This window comes from Oreochromis niloticus, linkage group LG2 (genome assembly GCF_001858045.2).
Source record: "Oreochromis niloticus isolate F11D_XX linkage group LG2, O_niloticus_UMD_NMBU, whole genome shotgun sequence".
Taxonomy (NCBI): Eukaryota; Metazoa; Chordata; class Actinopteri; order Cichliformes; family Cichlidae; genus Oreochromis; species Oreochromis niloticus.
Window position 1 is genome coordinate 20123121 of NC_031966.2, and position 20399 is coordinate 20143519.

Genomic DNA, 20399 nt, shown 5'->3' on the forward strand with positions numbered 1-20399 from the left:
ATTTACACAATTTAATCCTGCCAGACATCAGACATGGATTTTTAAGATTGAATTTTTAATAACGACAAAAAACACAAAACAAAATTAAAGAGCAGTGATTCCGCCACCTTGTGGTCTTTAGACGAAACATCACAACACAGCATTTAATGGAAAATGAAGCAGCCAGAGTCTTTCATGTTTTTTTTAAATAACAATAATACTCTGTTTAATGTAAGCTTTCATGCACGCACACACACCTGTTGTTATCTTCTTTCTCTCCCATTCACTCTTTGTCTGTTTAATGAGCTCCACATCCTTTTCTTCCTTTCATTGGCCCTTGCCAGTATCACAGTCTTGCCTCTGCAAGAGTGCTGAAATAATGAAGTAGTGCTCAGAGAGCTTTTCTTGGGATGTGAGCAGAAGGAAAAGAAGCAGAAGGAATAGACTTGTTTTTCTTGTCTAAATAAATGAATAATAAGTTAAAAATATGGTTGAACCTGAATGTTTAATTTGGGATAGATACGTCATATAATAATATACTATTCAGAACTTGTCACTGTGTATTTTACAATGTGAAGTTGTTTTTATTAGTGTGTGTTCAGACAGTTTCACAGTCCTTGTACTTTATCTGAGTATTTCAGGTACTGTGTGATTTGCAGCTTAAGATCCACCAGCAAAACTTCGTCTTTCAGGTGCTCCTTCTAGGGGTCACCACAGTGGATCATTTGCCTCTGCCTCACCCTGTCCTTATCACGCCAACCCTCCCCATGCTCTCCTTTTACAAACTCTCCTCCTGCCCTGGAAGCTCCATCTTCAGCACCCTTTGTCTAACACATCCACCATCCAAACTGCTTTTTAATCCTGTCCATTCTGGTCAATCCCAGCAAAAACCCAAACATCTTCAGCACTGCCACTTTCAGCTCAGCCTCACATCTTTTCCCTTCACTCCTGCTGCTGTCTTTCTGTTACAAATCACCCCTGACCTCCACCCTGACCTCTACTACTGCTTTGGTTGGTTCGCCAAAGCAGTAGTATTTAAGATAAACCAGCAACACCCCCCCCCTCAAAAAAAAACGATAATAAAAGATTAGAGATGCGGTCTAAGTTAATGCTTCACTGAACAAAGGAGGGAATCACCAATCAAGTATCATTTTCGTAAATAACTCGTGTTTTGGTGCTTATGGATAATTTTGAATAGAGCCGTATTGTGCCACTCTCGCTGTCAGGTAAAGGTGTCGCCTGTAGATGGCACCCTCGTACAATTAACTAGTCAGCACGCGGGGCCTGCCCCCAGCCAATCACAGCGCAGCTTTAAAGCAGTTCAACAAAGTTCGCTTTTTTCCGCTGTGCGACTTCGCGCTAAGAGGAAACAGTCGCTTCTTGTCCGTGCAAAAGATGTGGACGAACAAACCTGCTCTGGCTGAGTGTAACACAGTCAGGCTTGAAGTCACAGATACGAGCAAAACGAGCCTGTTGTAAGGAAGGAACATGTATCTATGGCGCTTCTCCATCGCCATAACCCTCGGCTTGGTTTGGTATTGCTCAGACTACGGACACACACTGATTGAGTGCTTATGCTTTCTTTTTTGCATTTACACCCCGCTGCTGCCTGCAGTCAGCGGGCGAGAGAGCGGCACACAGACGGACGAAGAGGCGAAGGACGACACAGTTCAGGTAGTCTGCGCAGTTGTTTGTGTTGACACTAGTTGCAAAACCACCGTAGAAGTGTTAATAATTACAATTGTGAGCGTGAGGTGCGTTTCACAGTCACCTGATGGTATTTTGTATCACCTTTTCACCTTTCTATGAATCAACAGTGAGGGTTGAAATGAGGGTTGTTGCTTGTTTTACTCATAACTTTAAAAAAAAAAAGAGACCACACCAAAGCGTAGGTGTGTCATCTCCCATGTTTACACACATACCTGAACTCTGAAAATGTACATTAAAAATGAAAGTGTAGCCTGGGATGCTTTTTTTTTTTTTCCTATCGAGGCCTGGAAAAACAGGTTTACAGAGTCCTGCACTTTAATGCTGTAATTTTTATAGCCCCTGACCCTTGATTCATAGTGTTCCTGTTTTCCAGGAAACTGCTGTCGATAACTTGATTGATGGAGACACACCGGACCTGGCTGTGTCGCTGGAGTCTCCGTATCCACATGTGAAGAGATCTTTACAGCAAGGTGAAGCATGTCTTTCACAGTGGAGTAATTTGTCTGTAGGGGACAGGACTGTGTCTGTCATTGCAGGTTAGCAATGCTTTACATGAGGACTGAAGGTGAGGGGTAAAAGTCGGGCGTCTCTCAGCAGATTTTCAGTTCTGTTTCTACTTGATATAGTTGGGGGGAAAAAACAGTTTTGCTTTGACACAGACTGAAACTGGAGCTCCAGTTACACAGAATGGGGAGGGGTTTCAAGGAAGGAAAAGCTGAACTGCACACCCACAGCAGATGGGTATGCTATACATCACTGTGACTGTTAAGTAGGAAATAAGATGGAGGTTTTCATAAAGCTTTTGTGTTTATATATGCTCTTTTGAGCAGTGGTAATTGGTTTGTGGTAAGCCCAGACCATATGGGTTTTTAAATAGTTTTTCCTCTTCTTGCAGAGATCTACAGACTCTACAGACATCAAAAACTGTGATAAAGTAAAAAGATAATACAGCTTCTTGTTTTTCTTCTTCCTGTTTTTATAATGATACAAATGAATAGGCTGTCTACCATTTGGAGCTTATGTCTGTATCTATTGGGCACCACAAACATCTCTAAAATCACTCAAGAATATTTATTAAAAACACTTTAATTTTGAATAAATCTTGTTTCAATTTTATACAAAGTATACAGAAAAATGCCAGATAGTTTGCAGGTGTCTTGTACATTAAATATACACCCACCTGGAAGTTTGATTGGTGCACCTGTAGCTGCTCTTAATGCAAAAATCTAATTAGCCAATTGCATGGCAGCAACTTGGTATATTTAGGAATGCATATAAGTCAAGGTGACCTGGTGACACTTAAAGTAGGCATGAGGAATGGGACGAAAGGGGACTTTAAATTTCTTTGAATGTGGCATAAGGTTTTGGTGCTACATGAGTTGGTCTGAGTATTTCGCAAACTGCGTATTTACTGGGGTTTTCACAACTCTCTTAAGAGTTTACAGAAAATCGTCTAAAAAAGAAAAAATATCCAGTGAGCAGCGGTTCCCAGGGCTTAAAATGCTTTGTTGATGCTAGAGGTCAGAGGAGAAGTTCGAGTCAGTTTGGAGTAAACAACATGAAAGCATGGATTCATCCTGCGTTGTATCAACAGTTCTGGGTGGTGTTGGCGATGTAATTGTGTAGGGGATATTTTCTTGGCACATTTTAGGGCTCTTAGTACCAACTGAGCATTGTTGAAATGCTTCGGCCTATCTGAGTGTAGTTGCTGACAATGTCCCCCCTTTTATGATCACAGTGTGCCCATCTTCTGATGGTAGCTTCACATCATGGATGTGAAGCAGACAAATCTGCAGCTACTGTGTGATGCTGTCATGTCAATACAGATTTAAAATCTGTAAGGATTGTTTCAGCACGATGTGGAATCTGTGCGAAAAAGAAATATGGCTGTTCATAATGCAAAAGGGGTACTAGCAAGGTGTAACTAATGAAGTGGCCAGTTAATTGCTAAATATTAATAATTCTCAAATATCCCTGAAAATTAAATGAGAAACTGTAACAGCCCCACAGTAACACTTGTATTTGACGTTTCTCAGCGTATCTGTGAAATAAAACAGAAGTTGTGTTAATATGAAAAAAAAACGACAACAAAAAAACATGCTCAGTGAATTCACAGCTGAGTAGCTGAACTCCAGATGGCCTGGTCTTCAAAATCTCGTCACGGAAATGTGTGCCAAGATTTGAGATGAATAATTCTGGACCTCAGAAGTTGGAGCTTGAATTTTGCTTAAAAGAAAAAGAAAGCTTAAAAGTCAGCACAGTCCTTGAATTTGATGCTCAGGAGGTGAGCATGGGAGCACAGTGTGAATGTAACTTTCCTTTGTGACTGACTTGCTGTGTGCCTGCTGTTCTCGCAGTGTTTGAATGCGCCTACGCTCAGCTGGTCCTGCCTTGGTACACCGTCCCTGAGTCGTGCGAGCAGCAGCCCCTGCACCAGGTTCTCTGCAGGGAATTCGACTTTGTAATCGACCGCATCATTGAAAGGGCCAAAGACTTTGATGTCTCCCACGCAGTCGTGGGCTCCATTCGGATTTTGACCCAGCACTTGCATAATGTGAAGCAGTCTGACAGGTGAAGCTTTACACTTTCTTTTATTTAATAGGATTCAGAATTCACGCTGTTGCTTCTTTGGTTGTTCTTTGCACTCAGTAACATTTGAGAACTCTATAAATACCTCCAGTGTTTTTTTTTTTTTTTATCGCCTATGAATAATTTACTTTTTACTGTACCTTGCGATAATGCATTTTTCCTAAGGCACATAGAGTTTTAAAAGTGGTGTGCCACATCGGAATTAAGATTATGATCACGCACGCACTTGTGGCGATAAACACTGAGTGCTTACTCATAGTTGCTGTTCTCGTTCTTTTGCTTTCTGTTTCAGACAGCTCTTGTTTAGGTCCAGAGCAGAGGAGATTGTAGTTCTCCGAGAGCTTTCTGATGCTCTGGTACGTAACCTTTTTCGCAAATCTCTCTGGGGCCAAGAAGTCAACCGCTGTGCCTTAAATGAGATCATTGCCTTAAAGGGTAAGGAAGCATTAAATCATCTCTGCAGCAACAGTCTTATATAAGGACTAAGCCTCCCATGAATTCTTTGAGGAGTGAGAGTTGTATGTAATCCCTTATTGTCAGTGGCATTGTAGAGCTTAGACATGAATCTTAGGTTACATAAAAAGAAGGCTCCTTCTGCAGTGATCTGCCAATCCCCCCCTCAGGGTTTTGTCATTTTTATAGCAACAGATGAAATGCTTCATCTGGAGAGAGACTTGCTGTGGGGTAGGTTTTTGCAATTACGCATGTTGTTCAGTGACAATAAGTGATTTTTACAGCTGTAGTTAAAAAAATTATATGCACGTCCATTCTGCTCTGCTGTTTGGTGGTTAGAAAGTGCTCATTTCTGGCAACTGCTCATAGATCCGTAACTAAAAGATTTGGAGTAGTTGGCAACGTTATTTGTAGCTTCAGTGTTGCAGTAAAAATTCTGAATACTCATTTACTCTAGCAATATGGTTTCTTTTATCAATTACAGTTATTAATTTCACAGAGGAGTTGATGTGACACCTTTAAACACTTAATATTTTGAGGAAATGCTTTAATTTTCTCTTATTGCAAGTTTTATGCGAGCACTGTCTTAAATATAAAGCTCAAGCCAGCATGTTGTATCTTGCATAATATGTGTAAAATCTGAAGTGCGCATGACACGTGCTTCTTTTATGGGCATTGTAGGATAAGTATCAGGGGTGTGTCTAGCGCTGCTTTTCTGCTGGCCATTTTGAAGATGCAAGTGGCTTAGTTACTGCTTCTCCTTTGGATTATCACCAAACCTCAACGCTTGCATGTGCAATACAGACATGCTTAAGTGAAGTACCACCAGACTTACCTCTGAGAAATACACCTACAGTATTTGGTAACTAGGAAAATCAGGTTGCTGGTCAGTTGGGTCATTACTTTTCCTGTTTTACTGATATTCTGGTTAAAGCTCCATTTCAGTATAAAAAAGACACCTAACTCGAGGGATGAACCAGTGTTGTATGAACAGGCAACTTGGCACAGAACCCATTTTGAATTGTACCTTCAGGGACTTTGTATCTATGGAATTTATGAAAAACCCCAAAGACAACACAGTTTGACAGCAACAACAAGGTGATTCTCGTTGAGAAAACTGGACAAGTGGAGGGTGGGTGTCAGGCACTCCTTCATATAAGAAGGAAACTGACAGAAAAGACTGTAGCCCTGTAGTTTCTACCCATACTACCTTAAATTGAACGAGTAGTTAAGAAAATGGATGGATAGAAATCTAGATTTCAACACTTCCAAGTCGGGAGGGGGGTACGCCTTAAATTCCTTACATGCTCTCAAAAGTTGGCTGATTTAGTTTGTTTACTGATAATCCAGGCTTTTAGGCTTCGTGGGTAGCTCAGTGGTAACTCCCCATCAAAACACAGACTGAAGGGTGTTCAAACCACAAAAGCAGATTAATTAACATATAAATGATTTGTTTTTGTCTTACAAGCTTTCATAATGAGAAAAGGCAAATTTATATTTTAAATGAAAAAGCCTTTTAATCGTGGCTACATAACAGCAAAAAACCTTTGAATGAATACAACGAACTCATACAGTGGTTGGAACAAAACCCCTCAAAAGTCAAGTTACATGTAATTCGCAAAGCAGTTTAAGTGCAGTGTTAAACTGTGAATGTGTTGTCTTAAACGCCTGCGTGGGAGTCCTATGTTACTGGGTTACTGCAAAGCTAACTGGAGAGTCGCCAAAAGGCTGTGACAGTTGCTACTCTCGTGGGAGCTGCTTAGCAAAAAATGCAATCTGACTCGAGCAGACATAACTCACGGCTGTATTTAGAGGTTTTTAAACAGTTGAGAATGCTGGTCATTAACTCAGTTTTCCTGGCAGCAGCTTGCCAGCCAGCTCAAGAGCTATGAGGCGAAGGTAACGCAACCTTGCAGGATTACACTAAATTAACAACTAACCAGGAGGCCACTGTTAAGTTGTATTTATTCAGGCAGGGATTTCAGGCTGAGTGTATTTCCCAGTACATTTAGCCAGTCATTTAACTGTTGGAGCTACTATTACTGATCAAATGTGTATATTAGTGATTCAAACAGAACCGTGTATTAATGTTGGCTGTTTTCTCAGGATTGGGACATTTGGTTGCATGGCTGTCTGACCCTGACAATCTGAACCAGCTAGTGGTGAGCCAGCTTGCCATCGTGACACCCAAAAACTCTGTGGAGGAGCTCTATGGATCAGACACTGAAAAAGCCTCTCTGGCTTCACAGGAGAGCAAAGGCGAGGGGGGAGATAGTGATGTGTGAGTGGCTGTCATCTTTTGCACCCCGCTGACTTGACTGAACCGTAGTGAGCCTCAAAGCAATGACTGTAACTGCCACCTTCTGCGTCTGAAATTGGAATTGACCTGGATTTGTTTGGTGGCTTTTTTTTTTTCTCCCCCTGCAGGAGCTCGCACGGCACAGGGATTTCAGACGGCACCAGGACCAAGGGTAAAAGGAAAGGTGTGTTTAGTGATCGAGCTGTAGCAGCTTATTCAATCCAAAGCTCTGTGAAACTGTGGGAAATGCTACATGTGGTTTCAAGTTTTATCCTTTTACCAGCAAGAAAACATTTTAAACATGAGGGACTTGAGGGAGAAGGCAGATGGAGTGGGTGGTGGGTGTTCTGAGGATAGATGACCGTGCTTGTGCAATGTCTTGTACTACAACTGTTTGATGAATGTGTTGCAAGCTATGTGACATGTTGATTTCCTTTACCAGCCTCCCTTTCAGTGCAGAATTAGTCCCCTGTTTATCTTGCTTGTGTGTCCAGACGGCTAATTACACAAACGGCAAGCAGAATGCCAAATAATTCCTGCCATGTCTTCATGCAACTCTGATCACTCCAACAGTAATGATGTCTTAATAAGAATTGATTATGTCAGGATAATGAACCTTTTGATATGATAAATATACAAATCTTCTCCAACGGTTGCATCAGAAACACTCATCTGTTATAATCTCTGACAATTATTTAAGTCTGATGGGACTTTTATTAATTGTTATGCTGTCACATAGATCATAAAATTGAAAGGCTGATCATGCTTGCCTGCTGTCATGCCTAACTGAGCACGTGTTGTTTTGAGACTGCTTTTTCTCTCACATTGTCTCATCACCCACTGTTGCTACACTTCCTCACAATACAAGTGTTTTCCTGTTTTTCAGCCAAAGTGGTGTTCATTATCGAGAGTTCATTGTTGTTGTATGCAAATACAAATGCATATACTCGCGAGAGACATAATTTGAGTATAAGGGTGAGTGAAAATAAAGATGTTTCTTGTGCAATGTAATGTATATGTTTTGGGCTTTTTTTTTTTTTCTATTTCAGGCAACAAGTTAAAGGAAGGATGGTCAAAGTTTGTGGACAAGATGAAGTCCAAGAAAGCCAAAAAAAAGAAGATGAAAAAGATGGAGCAGAAGCGTTTTCTGAAGATCACAGCCTACATGGGAGACTTGTCCAGCGATGACAATGTCAGTAGCAGGGAGGGCTCCATTCGCAGCCAGGAGGAGGAAGACTCTGACGGGGTAAGGCTGCTTCATATAATGCAGTGTTATAAAATGAAGACAATAATTTGCCAGACATGACAGATTCATTACTGCTTTTGGCCAAACACCATTAGGAGGATGGCGATATGGAGGACTACCTGACAGCCGTCCAGGAGGACATGATCGAATTCAAGCTGTCATATGAGATGTGGCGTGTTGGCCGCTGGGCTGTCAGCATCCCGAATGTGAGTTATAAATATCAGTGACAGTGTGGAAAGTCCTGGAGGCTTGTTATCTGTCTGCAGAGGCCTTGTAATAGCAAGCACAATGTCCTTGGGTGACATGTTAATGTTTTGAGCTGGATTTTTTTTAACAGTGGTTTACTGCATTGTAGGCTGACTGGGAGGATGAGAAGCTAATCTTCACTGTTCACCTGGAGGAAAAAGACAGTCCTGAGAACCTCCAATGGGACATCAAGAAGAGCTACATGGATATTGTACACTTCAGCAACAGATGGCAGGTAAAAGGACAAATGAAAGTTTTGTTTTGTTGTATCTTTGTTCCCAGTTTTCTCCCTTAAACTGGTTTATTGACTTCTGATTTGCACAGTTATCAGTCTGTTTGGTATATCTTAAATGATTGCACTCTAATGCAGTTCTATCACAATCAGTCCTACGGTGAGAAGATAACAATTGTCATTCTCTTTCATGAAAATAGAATTTGATTTCACTCTTTATTATTTTTGGCAGGCTCTGTGCTCATAAAGTGAATCTGTAATGCAAACACTTTTAAACCCTCAGTTGAAGCACTGTTTCATGTTACTGATATGCTACCAAATAATACAGCTGAATTGTTTCTTTTTAATCGTTCATATATGCATTATACTCACTGACCACTTCATTAGTTACACCCAATTTCAGTTCAGTTTTATTATATTATATAGTGCCAAGTCACAACAACGGTTGCATCAAGGTGGTTTATCTTGTAAGGTACAGACGCTACAATTATACAGAGAAAACCCCAACAATGCCCAACAAACAACGCCCCAACAATCAAAGATTTTGGTCCACACTGACTTGATGGCATCACACAGTTCCTGCGGTTGGGTGCACATTAATCATGTCAGTCTTCCATTCCACCACATCCCAAGGGTGCCCTTACTGGATTGACATCTGGAGATTGTGGAGGCCATTGTCGTGTTCACTAAACCAGTTTTGAGTGCTTTCCCAGTCGCCGTTTTCCTTTTTTGGTGGGTGTTATCGTAATTAACTCAACTCCTTTCATTCCTATCCCAGACAAGCCCCCACTTTGTTACGTCCCCACATGAAAGCGGGGACAGTAACAGTTGGATCCGGGTTGAAATGAAAAGAACGCCAGGCAGAGGTATTTAACACAAAATGAGTCTTTATTGAGTTAATTGATTATAATAATCATATAAATGGTAACAACAGAAAGAGACAGCACCGCTGCTTTAATGATAACTCAGACAGGTCAACCCAAAGAGAATGGTGACCACTTCAACAAAGAAAACAACTATAAGGCTTCAACAGAAAAAGACAGCAACGCTGCTATTAGCAATAACTAGGCAGGCCAAACAAAGTAATAGAGGCCGCCATCACTCAAACAAAACCACTGCCCAGTTGAGCTACTCACAACAAGCCACGCACGGTGGGGCTGGTCACACACACACAGCAGGCCTTTTCCATACCTAGGCTGGAAACACACACTGACCAACACAGGAAAATCCACCAGAAGCCTCTCCCCCTCCCCCATCCACACTGCTCTCCTCCAGCTTATATCACCTCTGAGGGTAATTGGTGGTCAACGAGGGCAGATGAGCAGCAGGCGTGTTCTAAAGCAGAAGGCAGGGCAGAGAGAGACAAGGGGAGGGGCAAGAAAGAAGGAGGAGGAGAGGGAGAAGACAACACCACGCCCACACACTCCCACAGCCTCACAGGATGTAACAGTGGGGGTGTGGGAATTGTAGCCCGAGTTTCCTTAGCCGATACGAGTGGAGCCCATTGTGGTCTTCTGCTGCTGTAGTCTCTGCATGTTGTGTGTTAATATATTATTCTGCATGCCTTGGTTGTAACTTTACATTCCTACCATTTCAAACAGTCTGGCCATTCTCATTTGGCCTCTGGCATCAACAAGACATTTTCACCCAGAGAGCTGATGCTGAGTGGATAATTTTCTCTTTCCTGTGAACACTAGAGATGGTTGTGGGAAAATCACAGGAGAGCAGCAGTGTCTGAAATATTCAGATCAGCCCATCTGTCACCAAAAAACTGACAAATTCCAAATTCAAACACAGTTAAATTGCCTTTCTTTCTCATTCTGATCCTCGGTTTGAACTTCAGCAGATTGTCTTGACTATGTCTGCGTGCATCGACTGCCATGTGATTGGCCGATTAGATATTTGTACTAAGAAGCAGTTAAACAGATTTATGTAATGAATTGCTCAATGAGTGTAGTTATCATAAATAGAATAAATAAAGTCTTAGTTGAAATTCATTCCTCCCTGTCATTAAGTTAAAGCCATTAACTGAGGAAGAAGGAAAATCAACCCACAACTACTTTTTGTTGTTGTTGTTTTTGTTGTTGTTGTTTGTTTTTCTTTTCTCCTCCTAAAAGTGGTAAAAATGACACTCTACCTGAGTAGATTTACTTGTCACTGGATTTGCTTCCCTTCCTTTCACTAAGCTGAACTGTGTTTGGGGAGCTATGGAGAGTCTTGTTGAATTATATCAATTATTGGCTTGATCCTCTGTGAATTGAATGATTATCTGAGTCATTGACTTCGCATGCAGGGAGGCACTGTGAAGCAATGGTTAGCACTGTCACTTCAGAGCAAGAATGTTCCTGGTGCAATCCTCCCGGGTGGTTGGGGCCAATTTCTTTTCTGTGCAAGTTCTCCATGTGCCTGCGTGGCTTTCCTCTGGATATTTGTGCTTCCTCCCACAGTCCAAAGACATGGTGATTTGACTAAATTTGACTGTGAGAGAATCTGGCTGTGTGCCTCCTTGTGTAGGCACTGTGGTGGATTTAAGGTGGATGGATGGTAATGTCCAAGTTGCATGCAAGCAAACGAGATAATGATACAGAAGTGAGAGGACGTCAATCACCTTTTCAATTAGTGTCTGTCAGTTGGTTTTTAAAAAGTGCTTGTCAGTGAGTGATGAGAAGGCAAGCTATGTCCTCAAATCAAATGTCTAAAGGACAAGTTTTCATTCCAAATAAAACTTCCGCCTATTTTAAGTCATCCTTTCTCCCTATGCTGGCTCAGAAAAGTTTCAGTCTTGTACCAAAAACAGTGCAACTTGGGAAGATGTCAGTGAAACCTCATGTTAAATTCAGATCAACTTTAAAATTCACTTTTTTTTTTTTTGTTTACATAGGATGGATTCTGACTCGGTGTGTATGTGGACATAGAATAGTGTAGAAAGACTTTGCTGGTGGTTTCTACAGGTTAGGTTGCTAGGAATGCCACCGCTGCTGTGTGCATTAGCAATAAAAAGGTCTTCATCACATAAAAAATACAAAATAAGCACACCTTGCTCTTATGCTTTATAGTTACATTTCATCTTTACATTGTAAATGTAACAGTGTTATCTCATGAAAGACTTGCTAATTTTGGCATTTTCATTTACATTCAGGGCAGCATTGACTCAGGAGTTGAGGTGGAGCTGGTGTGAACAACAGTGCATGTATTAACTTCTTGGTAGCAGTATAGTGAGACTGCATTTCCTAAGAATTAAATGAGTGACCTATTATTTTGAAATGCCACGCGCGCTTTTCCAGTCTGTATTCATTACGAGGCGTTCCCAGCAGCCGAAATGTCAGCATGAAACATTGAGAAATGTTTTCAATGGTATTGACTAGTATATGCCCATTCTACACTATTATTATTTTTAATTATTATTATCATTAGTCAGAGGTGATTCCAACATCATATAATTGAAGCTTTGTGGATGTAAATGAAATGTTGTTATACGGATATCAAAATAGTATGGATGCTTTTCTAAGGTGCATAGATGCTACAGATGAGTTGTTTAGCACGTTGGTAGGTAGTTACTAGGCAACATCATGACATAACATGTGCTAAAGATAAGAAACTTCAAATGCCTGAGCTTGCACAAATCCTCATCACGTACAAGGAGTTCACAGGTGAACAGACAGCGCTTTGACGACCACCTGTTACAGTGGATGAGGAAATGGATTACAGTTCTAAGCCTTCAACTGTAAAAACTGATTAAGATCTCTTACGTCAGCTTTAGGCTTTTAATTGTGTTTTTTTTTCTTTGTGTTTTTTTTCTTGTCTTTATCCAGGACTCCGCCAGCCTACCCGGGGTCTTGGTGCTGGAGGAGATGGACGGCAACGATAAAGTTAAAGAAGAAGCTAGAGTATCAGTGGAGCACTTCCTGCAAGTGAGAGAGATCACAAGGCTCGGATATGTTGATGGATAAACACTTAAAGTGTCATGTCTTAACAATGTGTCATTTTCCTTCCCAGGAACTGGTGTCAGATAATCTGATCGGTCACACTCAACCGGTATTTCAGTTCCTCTGCCCCCTTGACAAACTCCTGAATGAGAAGAAACATTATGGTGGCGTTTGGGGCCTGCTCAGCGGCTTGGCTTACTTCCTCACTCCCAGCTACGAAGAAGATGAGGTAATGTCTCACTGCCACTTTTAATCAACTTGTCATTTTAGAGTGTTTCCAAGGTAACTGAGTTTTGCTTTTAGTTCTGGTAATATTAAGAATGATTTCATCGAGGTTTCTGAAGTCTCGTAATGCTGAAAAATTGTCAGATGGGATAAGAGCACAGAAGCAGACAGACTTGTGGAATATGCCACATCAGCTTCTGGGCACACCTGATTGATTGTGCCCAGAAGTCCAGAAGCTGATACACTGTGTAGTGCATCATAGTTAAATGGATACCAATGTCGCATCTCGGACACCTCATATCCTGAGGGAAAGGGGGGAAGGGGGGGGGGGAGGCCAACATGTCATAATTTGTCATGTGACAACTCAAACAGCTTCAGTAATAACGGCCCGGGACAGTCTTCTGACTGTGGTGACGTGAAAGATGGACTAAAGGACATACAGTCTTGAAAAATGTTGGTACACGGCCATTTATTCTTCGTTTTTAAACTATTTTAAGGCCTCTTAAAAACCACTTACAGCATTACTCGCTTGCTTCCAGAAGTTGTTCCCTGGCTCTTCCTCGTAATAACATCATACAGCATGTGAAAGATTCTGTTAATACAGTGACGAACATGGAGTATGTTACGAGTCTCTGAAGTCTCAGCAAGAATGTCTTCTATCTGTTAATTTTCTTAAGTGCTTATCTAACTCGGGGTTCAGGGGTGGGGGTTGGTGATCTGCAGCCCAGCTGTCATAGGACGAGAGGCATATGCCCAACTAACTACACAAAAATTTGGGGTAGTCTAAACCTGCCATTAGACAGACTTATTTTTCGGAGAAAACAAAAGCAAAAGGAAAAATGATTACTCAAACTGTCAGCTGTAAGCATCGCTCAGAGTGACTTCCTGGTTAATATTGGCCTGATTTCAGTTGTAGACACAGATGCACACACTGATTTCCTGTGCAAAGATCTAATGGACATTTATAGATGTTGTGATATTTGCTCTGTCTACAGGTGCAGCAATTGTTCGTGTATAGTTGGTTTATAAACCAGATATTACCAAATTTGGAAATTGGCAGTGGGTAGAGACCAGTAGCCACTACCGTAATTTAAAATGAATTAAACTAAAAGGCCTGCGTGGGTTTTCTGCAGGTACTCCAGCTTACTCCCACAGGGCCGGTGTTATTGACTGTAGGTGTTAAGTGTAACTCCAGATTGAAGACCAAAAGATTTGGCATAAAAAGCACAGCCAGTGCCTGCTGTGGACAGTTTGGCACACCGTTTCACTTCAGTTCTTTGTGTGTTTATAATTTCGCTTCGTCACCGCTGACTGACTGACCAACAACAGCACAAGCAAGCATGATCCACAGACCGGTTGTACCACACACTGTACAGTGTCTCTATCTGGCAACAGAGCTATTTGTAGGCAGACGGGCCATCCCCGGACTGCTAGGGGACAGTGAACGTGCTACATCTGCTGGACTATAAATTCCACTTGAATGGTTGGTTGTCTCTCTGACCCCTGTAATAGAATGGAGACTGCCCAGGCTGGGCTCTGCCTCTTGTCCTATGACAGCTAGTGTAGGCTCCAGCTTCTCCACTTTTATGGAGTTAATTGGAAATAAATTCCCAGTATAGTTGTCACAAAATGGGGGAAAAAATGCTACAAAGATCAAGTTGATTGCCAAAACAGTTTTCATAAAGTTTTACATTTTAAAAGTTGGGAATTGACTACAGACAGGTAAAAGGTGGCATAGCTTCAAGGTGTGAAAAGAAGTCACTCAAAGCAACGTGGAAGAACCTTAAACCTGCATTCTTTTTAATGGCCATCAGGGGGCAATACCTGTAGTTGTGACTACAGGTATTGGACTACAAAAACTGCATAACAAAAACTGGGCACTATACACATGTAGCATGCTATGCTATCCACACCCCAGCAAGGATCTGTAAAAATCGTTTTACGTTATATGTCAGTTTCCTCAGTTAAGCCAAAAACATATGTATTGTAAGTGTATATTTCAAATGTACTTTTTTTTGTGTGTGTGTGCATGTATGAGAGGGAGAGAAAGAGGGAGAGGTTGAACAAACTGATCAAACAATTGGGCCGGATCTTTTGGGGAAGTGAAAGCAGGTCAGCGGGGAACTAGTGATGCACAGTGGTACCCATAGCTAGTGCACATACACCCATAGTGAAGTTGAATTTTGGTCTGCTGCTTCACATAATTCAACTTGATAGCCTGCAAATGCATGTTGGTAGCATCTGTCTAAAGGTCAAACTGAGAAAATGTTGTTGTAGACTTCTTCTAGAGCTGCAGAAATGATGTACAGCATTCCATGTAACAAGAAACATCCTGTAGACTTGATGTAATTCCCCTTTAAATATTTCTTAGTGAGCCAACATATGGATTTATTTAGTCTCAGCTCTGTCGCTGAGTACAGTCAGAAAGGCCAGTGCCTCAGGGACAGCCTTCACAAAGAGATTGTTTTGTTTACTTTGCAGAACTCGAGCATACAGCCCGGAGCCCCAGATGAAAACACAATGTCATCTCTGCATCTAGAATCAACAGCTCAGTCTTTGGAGAACCACAGTGCCTCTGATATCCCCAGTCAAACTCTTCCATCTATTGTTATCTCCCAGTACGATTCCCCTTTAGAACTGCCTGAGGAGACTGAAATTAATCCACAGCCTTCTGTTGACTCAAAGTCCTCAAATGAAAATGGCTCCCAAGAAAAAAATGAGGACTCTGATAATCCCTTAACCTCTCACTTGAAAACACTCCTCAAAGGATTTGGCCGATATAGATCACACGAGTCTCTGGCCTCAACAAAAAACGGCAGTGACGAAGACGTGCCCGACTCGGGGTTGCAGCGGGAGGGTCCAGAGGGCTCGTCGCGGCTTCACTTCAGTGCGAGGCCCAACAAAAAGGAGAAAACGTGTTTTAGGTCCGGAGGACTGAACAAGGCGAAGGGAAAGGAGGCACAGGCTACACTGCAGAGAGGGGACAACTCCCAGACTCTAAAGAACCAAGTCAACAGGGAACAGCCGGAGGCGACCAAAGCCATATTTGATCTGCTGAAAGAAATATCCGGTTTGTTTTAATGTTTGAAGCCACTTTGTACTGTCATGTATACTTCACTCAACATTTTTAAAGCACATTGTAGCTTTTTATATTTATTAATGCATTCCTCTGAAGACTAGGCAGACAGCTGCTTTGGTTTATTTCAGTATAAGAACAAAATTAACCTTTAGAGACTTGAAACTTGCCTGAGAAAGTTAATCCTTTGTAGTGAGTATTTGGTCTGTGTGAACTGTCATGTGGTATTTTAAGGTGAGAGCGTGGCTTGTTTTTAAAAGCCCAAGAGTGGTGTATTCACACTCTCTCACACAATGAGGGGCTGACAGCTGGCAGCCGAGCCGCATTATGTTCTCAAAAGATTTTCTTTAAAAATAAAAATCTTTCTGCATCGAAAGTGCAGATTAAAATCGTGCAGGTCACACAAGAAGTCTTAGACAAAGATGCAGCCTTGATGTTTGCTGTGATGATTTATCAACCTCAGGCAAACCTCACAATCATGAAAGCCCCCCCCCACCCCTCCCAGTACTGAAATGAACTGCAACAAGCTCAAAGGCAGAAAAATGTCTGTTTATATTCTTTATGATGAAAGCTGTGGTAGTTCAGAACATCTATTGGATATGTTTTGACACTTAAATTGGATTACATTGTATCTTTTTTATAATTTGACACTTTGAGAGAGTTAACAAGCCAATTTTATTTTTATAGCTTAAACCTACAAATTAGAGATTTGCCTCTGGGCTTTACAGTGGTGTTGTACCTCATGTTGTGCAGACGTCCATCTGTGCAGCTACAGCTTGATGTGCAGATGAGAACAGAATTATTAGCCCACCTATGATAGTATTTCCCAAGCGGTGTTAAACGGAGCGAGGAATGTTTTAGCACAGGTAAACATCAAAGTTTTATTTTGGATGATTACATTATTTTTACTTTGTACACAGAAATAAAATTATTTCATAAAAGACAAACTACCAGGGGCCAAATGATTTGCCCCACTGATGCCAACAGTCAATTGTGATTGTTTTTGTTGACAGCCTGCCGTCGTTTAGTGTTGTTTTCAACAAGTCTTGCATACGTCTCCTGAGCAGTCGCAGCCCATTCTTCTTCATCTCTTTATTTCTTCCAGATTTGATGATCTTTTAGTCATCTAATTTAATAGGACGCGACTAGTTGCTGTCATGTTTGAAGACAAAGCAATAAACCACACCCAGTTTTGCTGCTGACTGCTTGAGGTTTTCCGTCAGAATATTCACATATCCTTCCTTCTTTATGATTCCTTCCACCTTGATGAAATTCCCAGTTTCAGCATTCAGACACCGTTATACTCCCACCACTGTGTTTCACTGTGGGGACTGTGTTCTTCAGATTGTACACCGCTTTCTCCAAACATAAGCAGCATCTCTTTGTTCAAATAGCTCTAGTTTCACTTCATCTGTCTACAGGACAAACTTCCAGTATAGATAATCTTTCTCCAGGTTGTCTTTAGCTTACTTCAGTCTGGCTTGAAGTTGTTTCTTCTGCAAAAGCTTTGGGCTTCTTTGAGCCTACAGTTCCCATATTGGCCAATTCATGACAGTTGTTCTTTAGTCACATCGCTCACTAGTTTCCTTTCCTATCTCTGGCAGGTTTGTTCTTTATCGTGTGGCTTTTTGAGTTTCTTGATGATACTTCTCGCACCAGTTCTTGACATGTGGAAATGCTGTGATAACTTTGTATATCCATCCCCTGCTTTGTGAGCATCAACAATTCTTTTTCTCAAGTCTAAACTGATTTCTTTTGTTTTTGGCACGGTGCTTTCTCAAATGACAGCTCAAATCTTTGAAGAAGTTTTCATACTGTGTGTAAATTGGAAGATAACCTTCAGTTTTAACTTGACTTTACAAGCACTGAGCATTACAAAGGTAAAGCCTGTCACTGCACAGCAGCAGGGGGGGGTAATAATACTGGACCTTTTTTGTTTTCCTGAAATAATTCTGTTATTGTGTGCAAATAAGGCAAAAAAGCACTTCACACTTTACATTAGAACCTACACAACCTTCACAAACTTCTAGAAGCGTCACCTTATGTATGATGCTTGTATTTGGCACTTTGGTACTGAACACAGTGCAACATTTAGTGAGCTAATGATAGTTTTATAAAGCTATGCTGCTGTGTCTGATTACTTGGATGTTTTTCCCACCCTTTACTGGCAAGCTAAAACATGCAACATAGTGCTGCTCTAAGATGACACTAACACTCTTATTTCCCTTACAGGAAACTCCATCCTCATAAATATCTTCGATACTGTTCTGAAACCTTTTATGCCCATTTTGAAAAAGTAAGTGGCACCAGTGCGCTCCCACGGGTCAAATATTCTTATATCCCAGTCTATGAATGACTCATGAGTTTTGCATATTCTTCTCCAGGAAAGTGAACTCCTTCCTAAGAAAGGTGAACCCAACACAGGTGCAGATGGCTGCGTACATCGACAATCTGCGTAGCAAACTGTGGCCAGAGTCTCCTCCACCAACGCCTCATCCTCCTCGTACCGATGAGGAGAAGGACGAGACCAGGGATCGAGCGCATAACCTCATCAATGCCAAATGTAAGTGACACCTCTCTGCAGTGCAGCAGTTGATTTGGCACCTAATAATCCATCTAAAGTTGTTTTTGTTTTTTTTGTCTTTGCCATAGATTCAAATGTTTTGGTCCTGAAGAAGACAGATGTGGAGTCTGTTTTCAATCTTTTCCAGGACAGAGAGGAAAACAAAACCCTGGTTTATGTGAGTATCCAAACTTCCTTTTTCAGCACACCTCATTTATTGTATGGAATTTTCACTTTTCACTGTATGTTGCACATAAATCTTTGTTCTTTCTCACGTCTCCACTCCTGTAACAGATGCTCCTGTCATTTCTATTGAGAGAATTTCTCCCCAGTGAGTTTTCACTGAATGCGAGTGCTGCTGTTCTGCAAAAAGTGACCAGCTCTACCAGCTGACCGCCTGTTTTTACCTGTGCTGAAGTTTTTAAAGTATCCAGTTATTTATTAATCATCTTAAAATGCCTTAAAACGTTTGAGACCACATGTTTCGCAGCTTTTTCATACGTATAGAATTTTTACCGCAAAAGTACTGTGAATATTTTGTATTGTGAACTGCTTTTGTATACCTTCACATGTCAGGTTAATGAATTGTGACTGGTGTGTACTGAAAAACATTCTTTGTGGAAGCCAACTTTGAATATTTAACTTTTATTGTTGACCTCGAGAGAAGGTCACCTATACGTTATATTTCCAGGTTGAATTTCACTCTTCATGATTTAATAGATTGTTTTTCAAAAAAATGTTTTCACTTTGAGAATTTCTGTATGGTTTATACTCTGTCAGAGTTTTAACTTTTTTCAACTATTGTGGAAACCGAATATCTCACAATTTAAAATCGCCTAAATGTGTCAAAACCCTGCCAGCACTGCTGTCAGTGGAAATTTGAAATTATGCAAATGTGAATTGTTCAGAATAAAATATTTTAATAAAGGTTATCTCAGTCTTTATGTTTATAAGTTAAAATTAGACTGAAACTGCAGTAAATGTGAGCTCTAAATTGGTTTCTGATACCAGCAGCACATTTTCTTTGAAGCAAAACCTGAGTAAAAGATGATTCATGCGGTTTAAATGGGTTAATCCTCTAAGGGAAATCGCGTTAGTGAAGTGTGAGGTGTATGAAAATAATTACGGTTATAAATTCACTGGATTAAAATACCTTGTTAACGTGCAGACACCATTTATTTATTTCATTCCCAGTCAGCTACGATCACATATGTTTAGCGGGGTCTACACGTTTGATATAATAATGGGTACGGTCTTGAAAAATGAGGCCTATTCAGATTTTTAAAAATGGGAAATGCTTTTGTTTTTCAGTTCTAATTAAAAGAACAAAACAAAACCAATGTTGCCAGATGCTACTTTTATATTCATCGGGTTTTATTATGAAAATGTTACAAGAGAGGATTATTCTGGTCCAGGTCACACAAGGGAGATTATGGCCAGTGTAACATTAATTTTTCATTCTCCTACTTTGAGTCAGGTAACAACACCGCTGAACCAAACGTTCATTTTAACAAGAAAACTGTTAGATCTGATTTAATCCTATTATCAGCCTCAGGTGATCAACGAGAAGTCAACATAATCTCATGACAAATATGCAAGTGAATTCTTTCCCAGACCATCAACTTGTTTATTAATTCACTTTGGTTGACTGACACAAAAAAAAACTAAAGACTGTCTTGCAGGGGATCATACCAACTTCAATGCCTGTGAATTCTCAGGCCACTACAATCTATTAAAATGTAGGACATATTTATATACCAGACAAATACATTGTCTGGTATATAAATACATTAAATAATGGACATTACTCCCCCAAACCCATAATGTAATGTAGCAGACATAAGCACTAACATTA

The 20399-nt window shown here is 40.8% G+C and overlaps 1 protein-coding gene across 2 annotated transcripts; it reads left to right on the forward strand.

Annotated features, from left to right (window-relative positions):
- The first annotated feature begins 1293 nt into the window (after positions 1–1293).
- Positions 1294–19476, forward strand: si:rp71-46j2.7 (uncharacterized). Of its 2 annotated transcripts, XM_005467476.4 has the most exons (16): positions 1294–1653; positions 2063–2159; positions 4047–4260; positions 4571–4713; positions 6838–7012; positions 7159–7214; positions 8080–8276; positions 8372–8482; positions 8632–8757; positions 12567–12665; positions 12751–12909; positions 15387–15975; positions 18214–18277; positions 18366–18544; positions 18634–18722; positions 18839–19476. In XM_005467476.4, the coding sequence occupies exons 1-16, from the start codon at positions 1468–1470 to the stop codon at positions 18935–18937; spliced, it is 2583 nt and encodes an 860-aa protein (XP_005467533.1). In that variant the 5' UTR covers positions 1294–1467; the 3' UTR covers positions 18938–19476. The 2 variants fall into 2 exon arrangements, with proteins under 2 accessions (XP_005467533.1, XP_013126835.1); XM_013271381.3 differs by lacking the exons at positions 4047–4260; positions 4571–4713.
- The last annotated feature ends 923 nt before the right edge of the window (positions 19477–20399 follow it).

Bases quoted from the DNA above. Each gene is read 5' to 3' on its own strand.
- si:rp71-46j2.7 (XM_005467476.4), top strand. From the start codon at position 1,468: ATGTATCTATGGCGCTTCTCCATCGCCATAACCCTCGGCTTGGTTTGG. The intron at 7,013-7,158 runs GTGAGTGGCTGT...CTCCCCCTGCAG, and splicing joins GAGGGGGGAGATAGTGATGT to GAGCTCGCACGGCACAGGGA. The intron at 12,666-12,750 runs GTGAGAGAGATC...TTTCCTTCCCAG, and splicing joins CAGTGGAGCACTTCCTGCAA to GAACTGGTGTCAGATAATCT.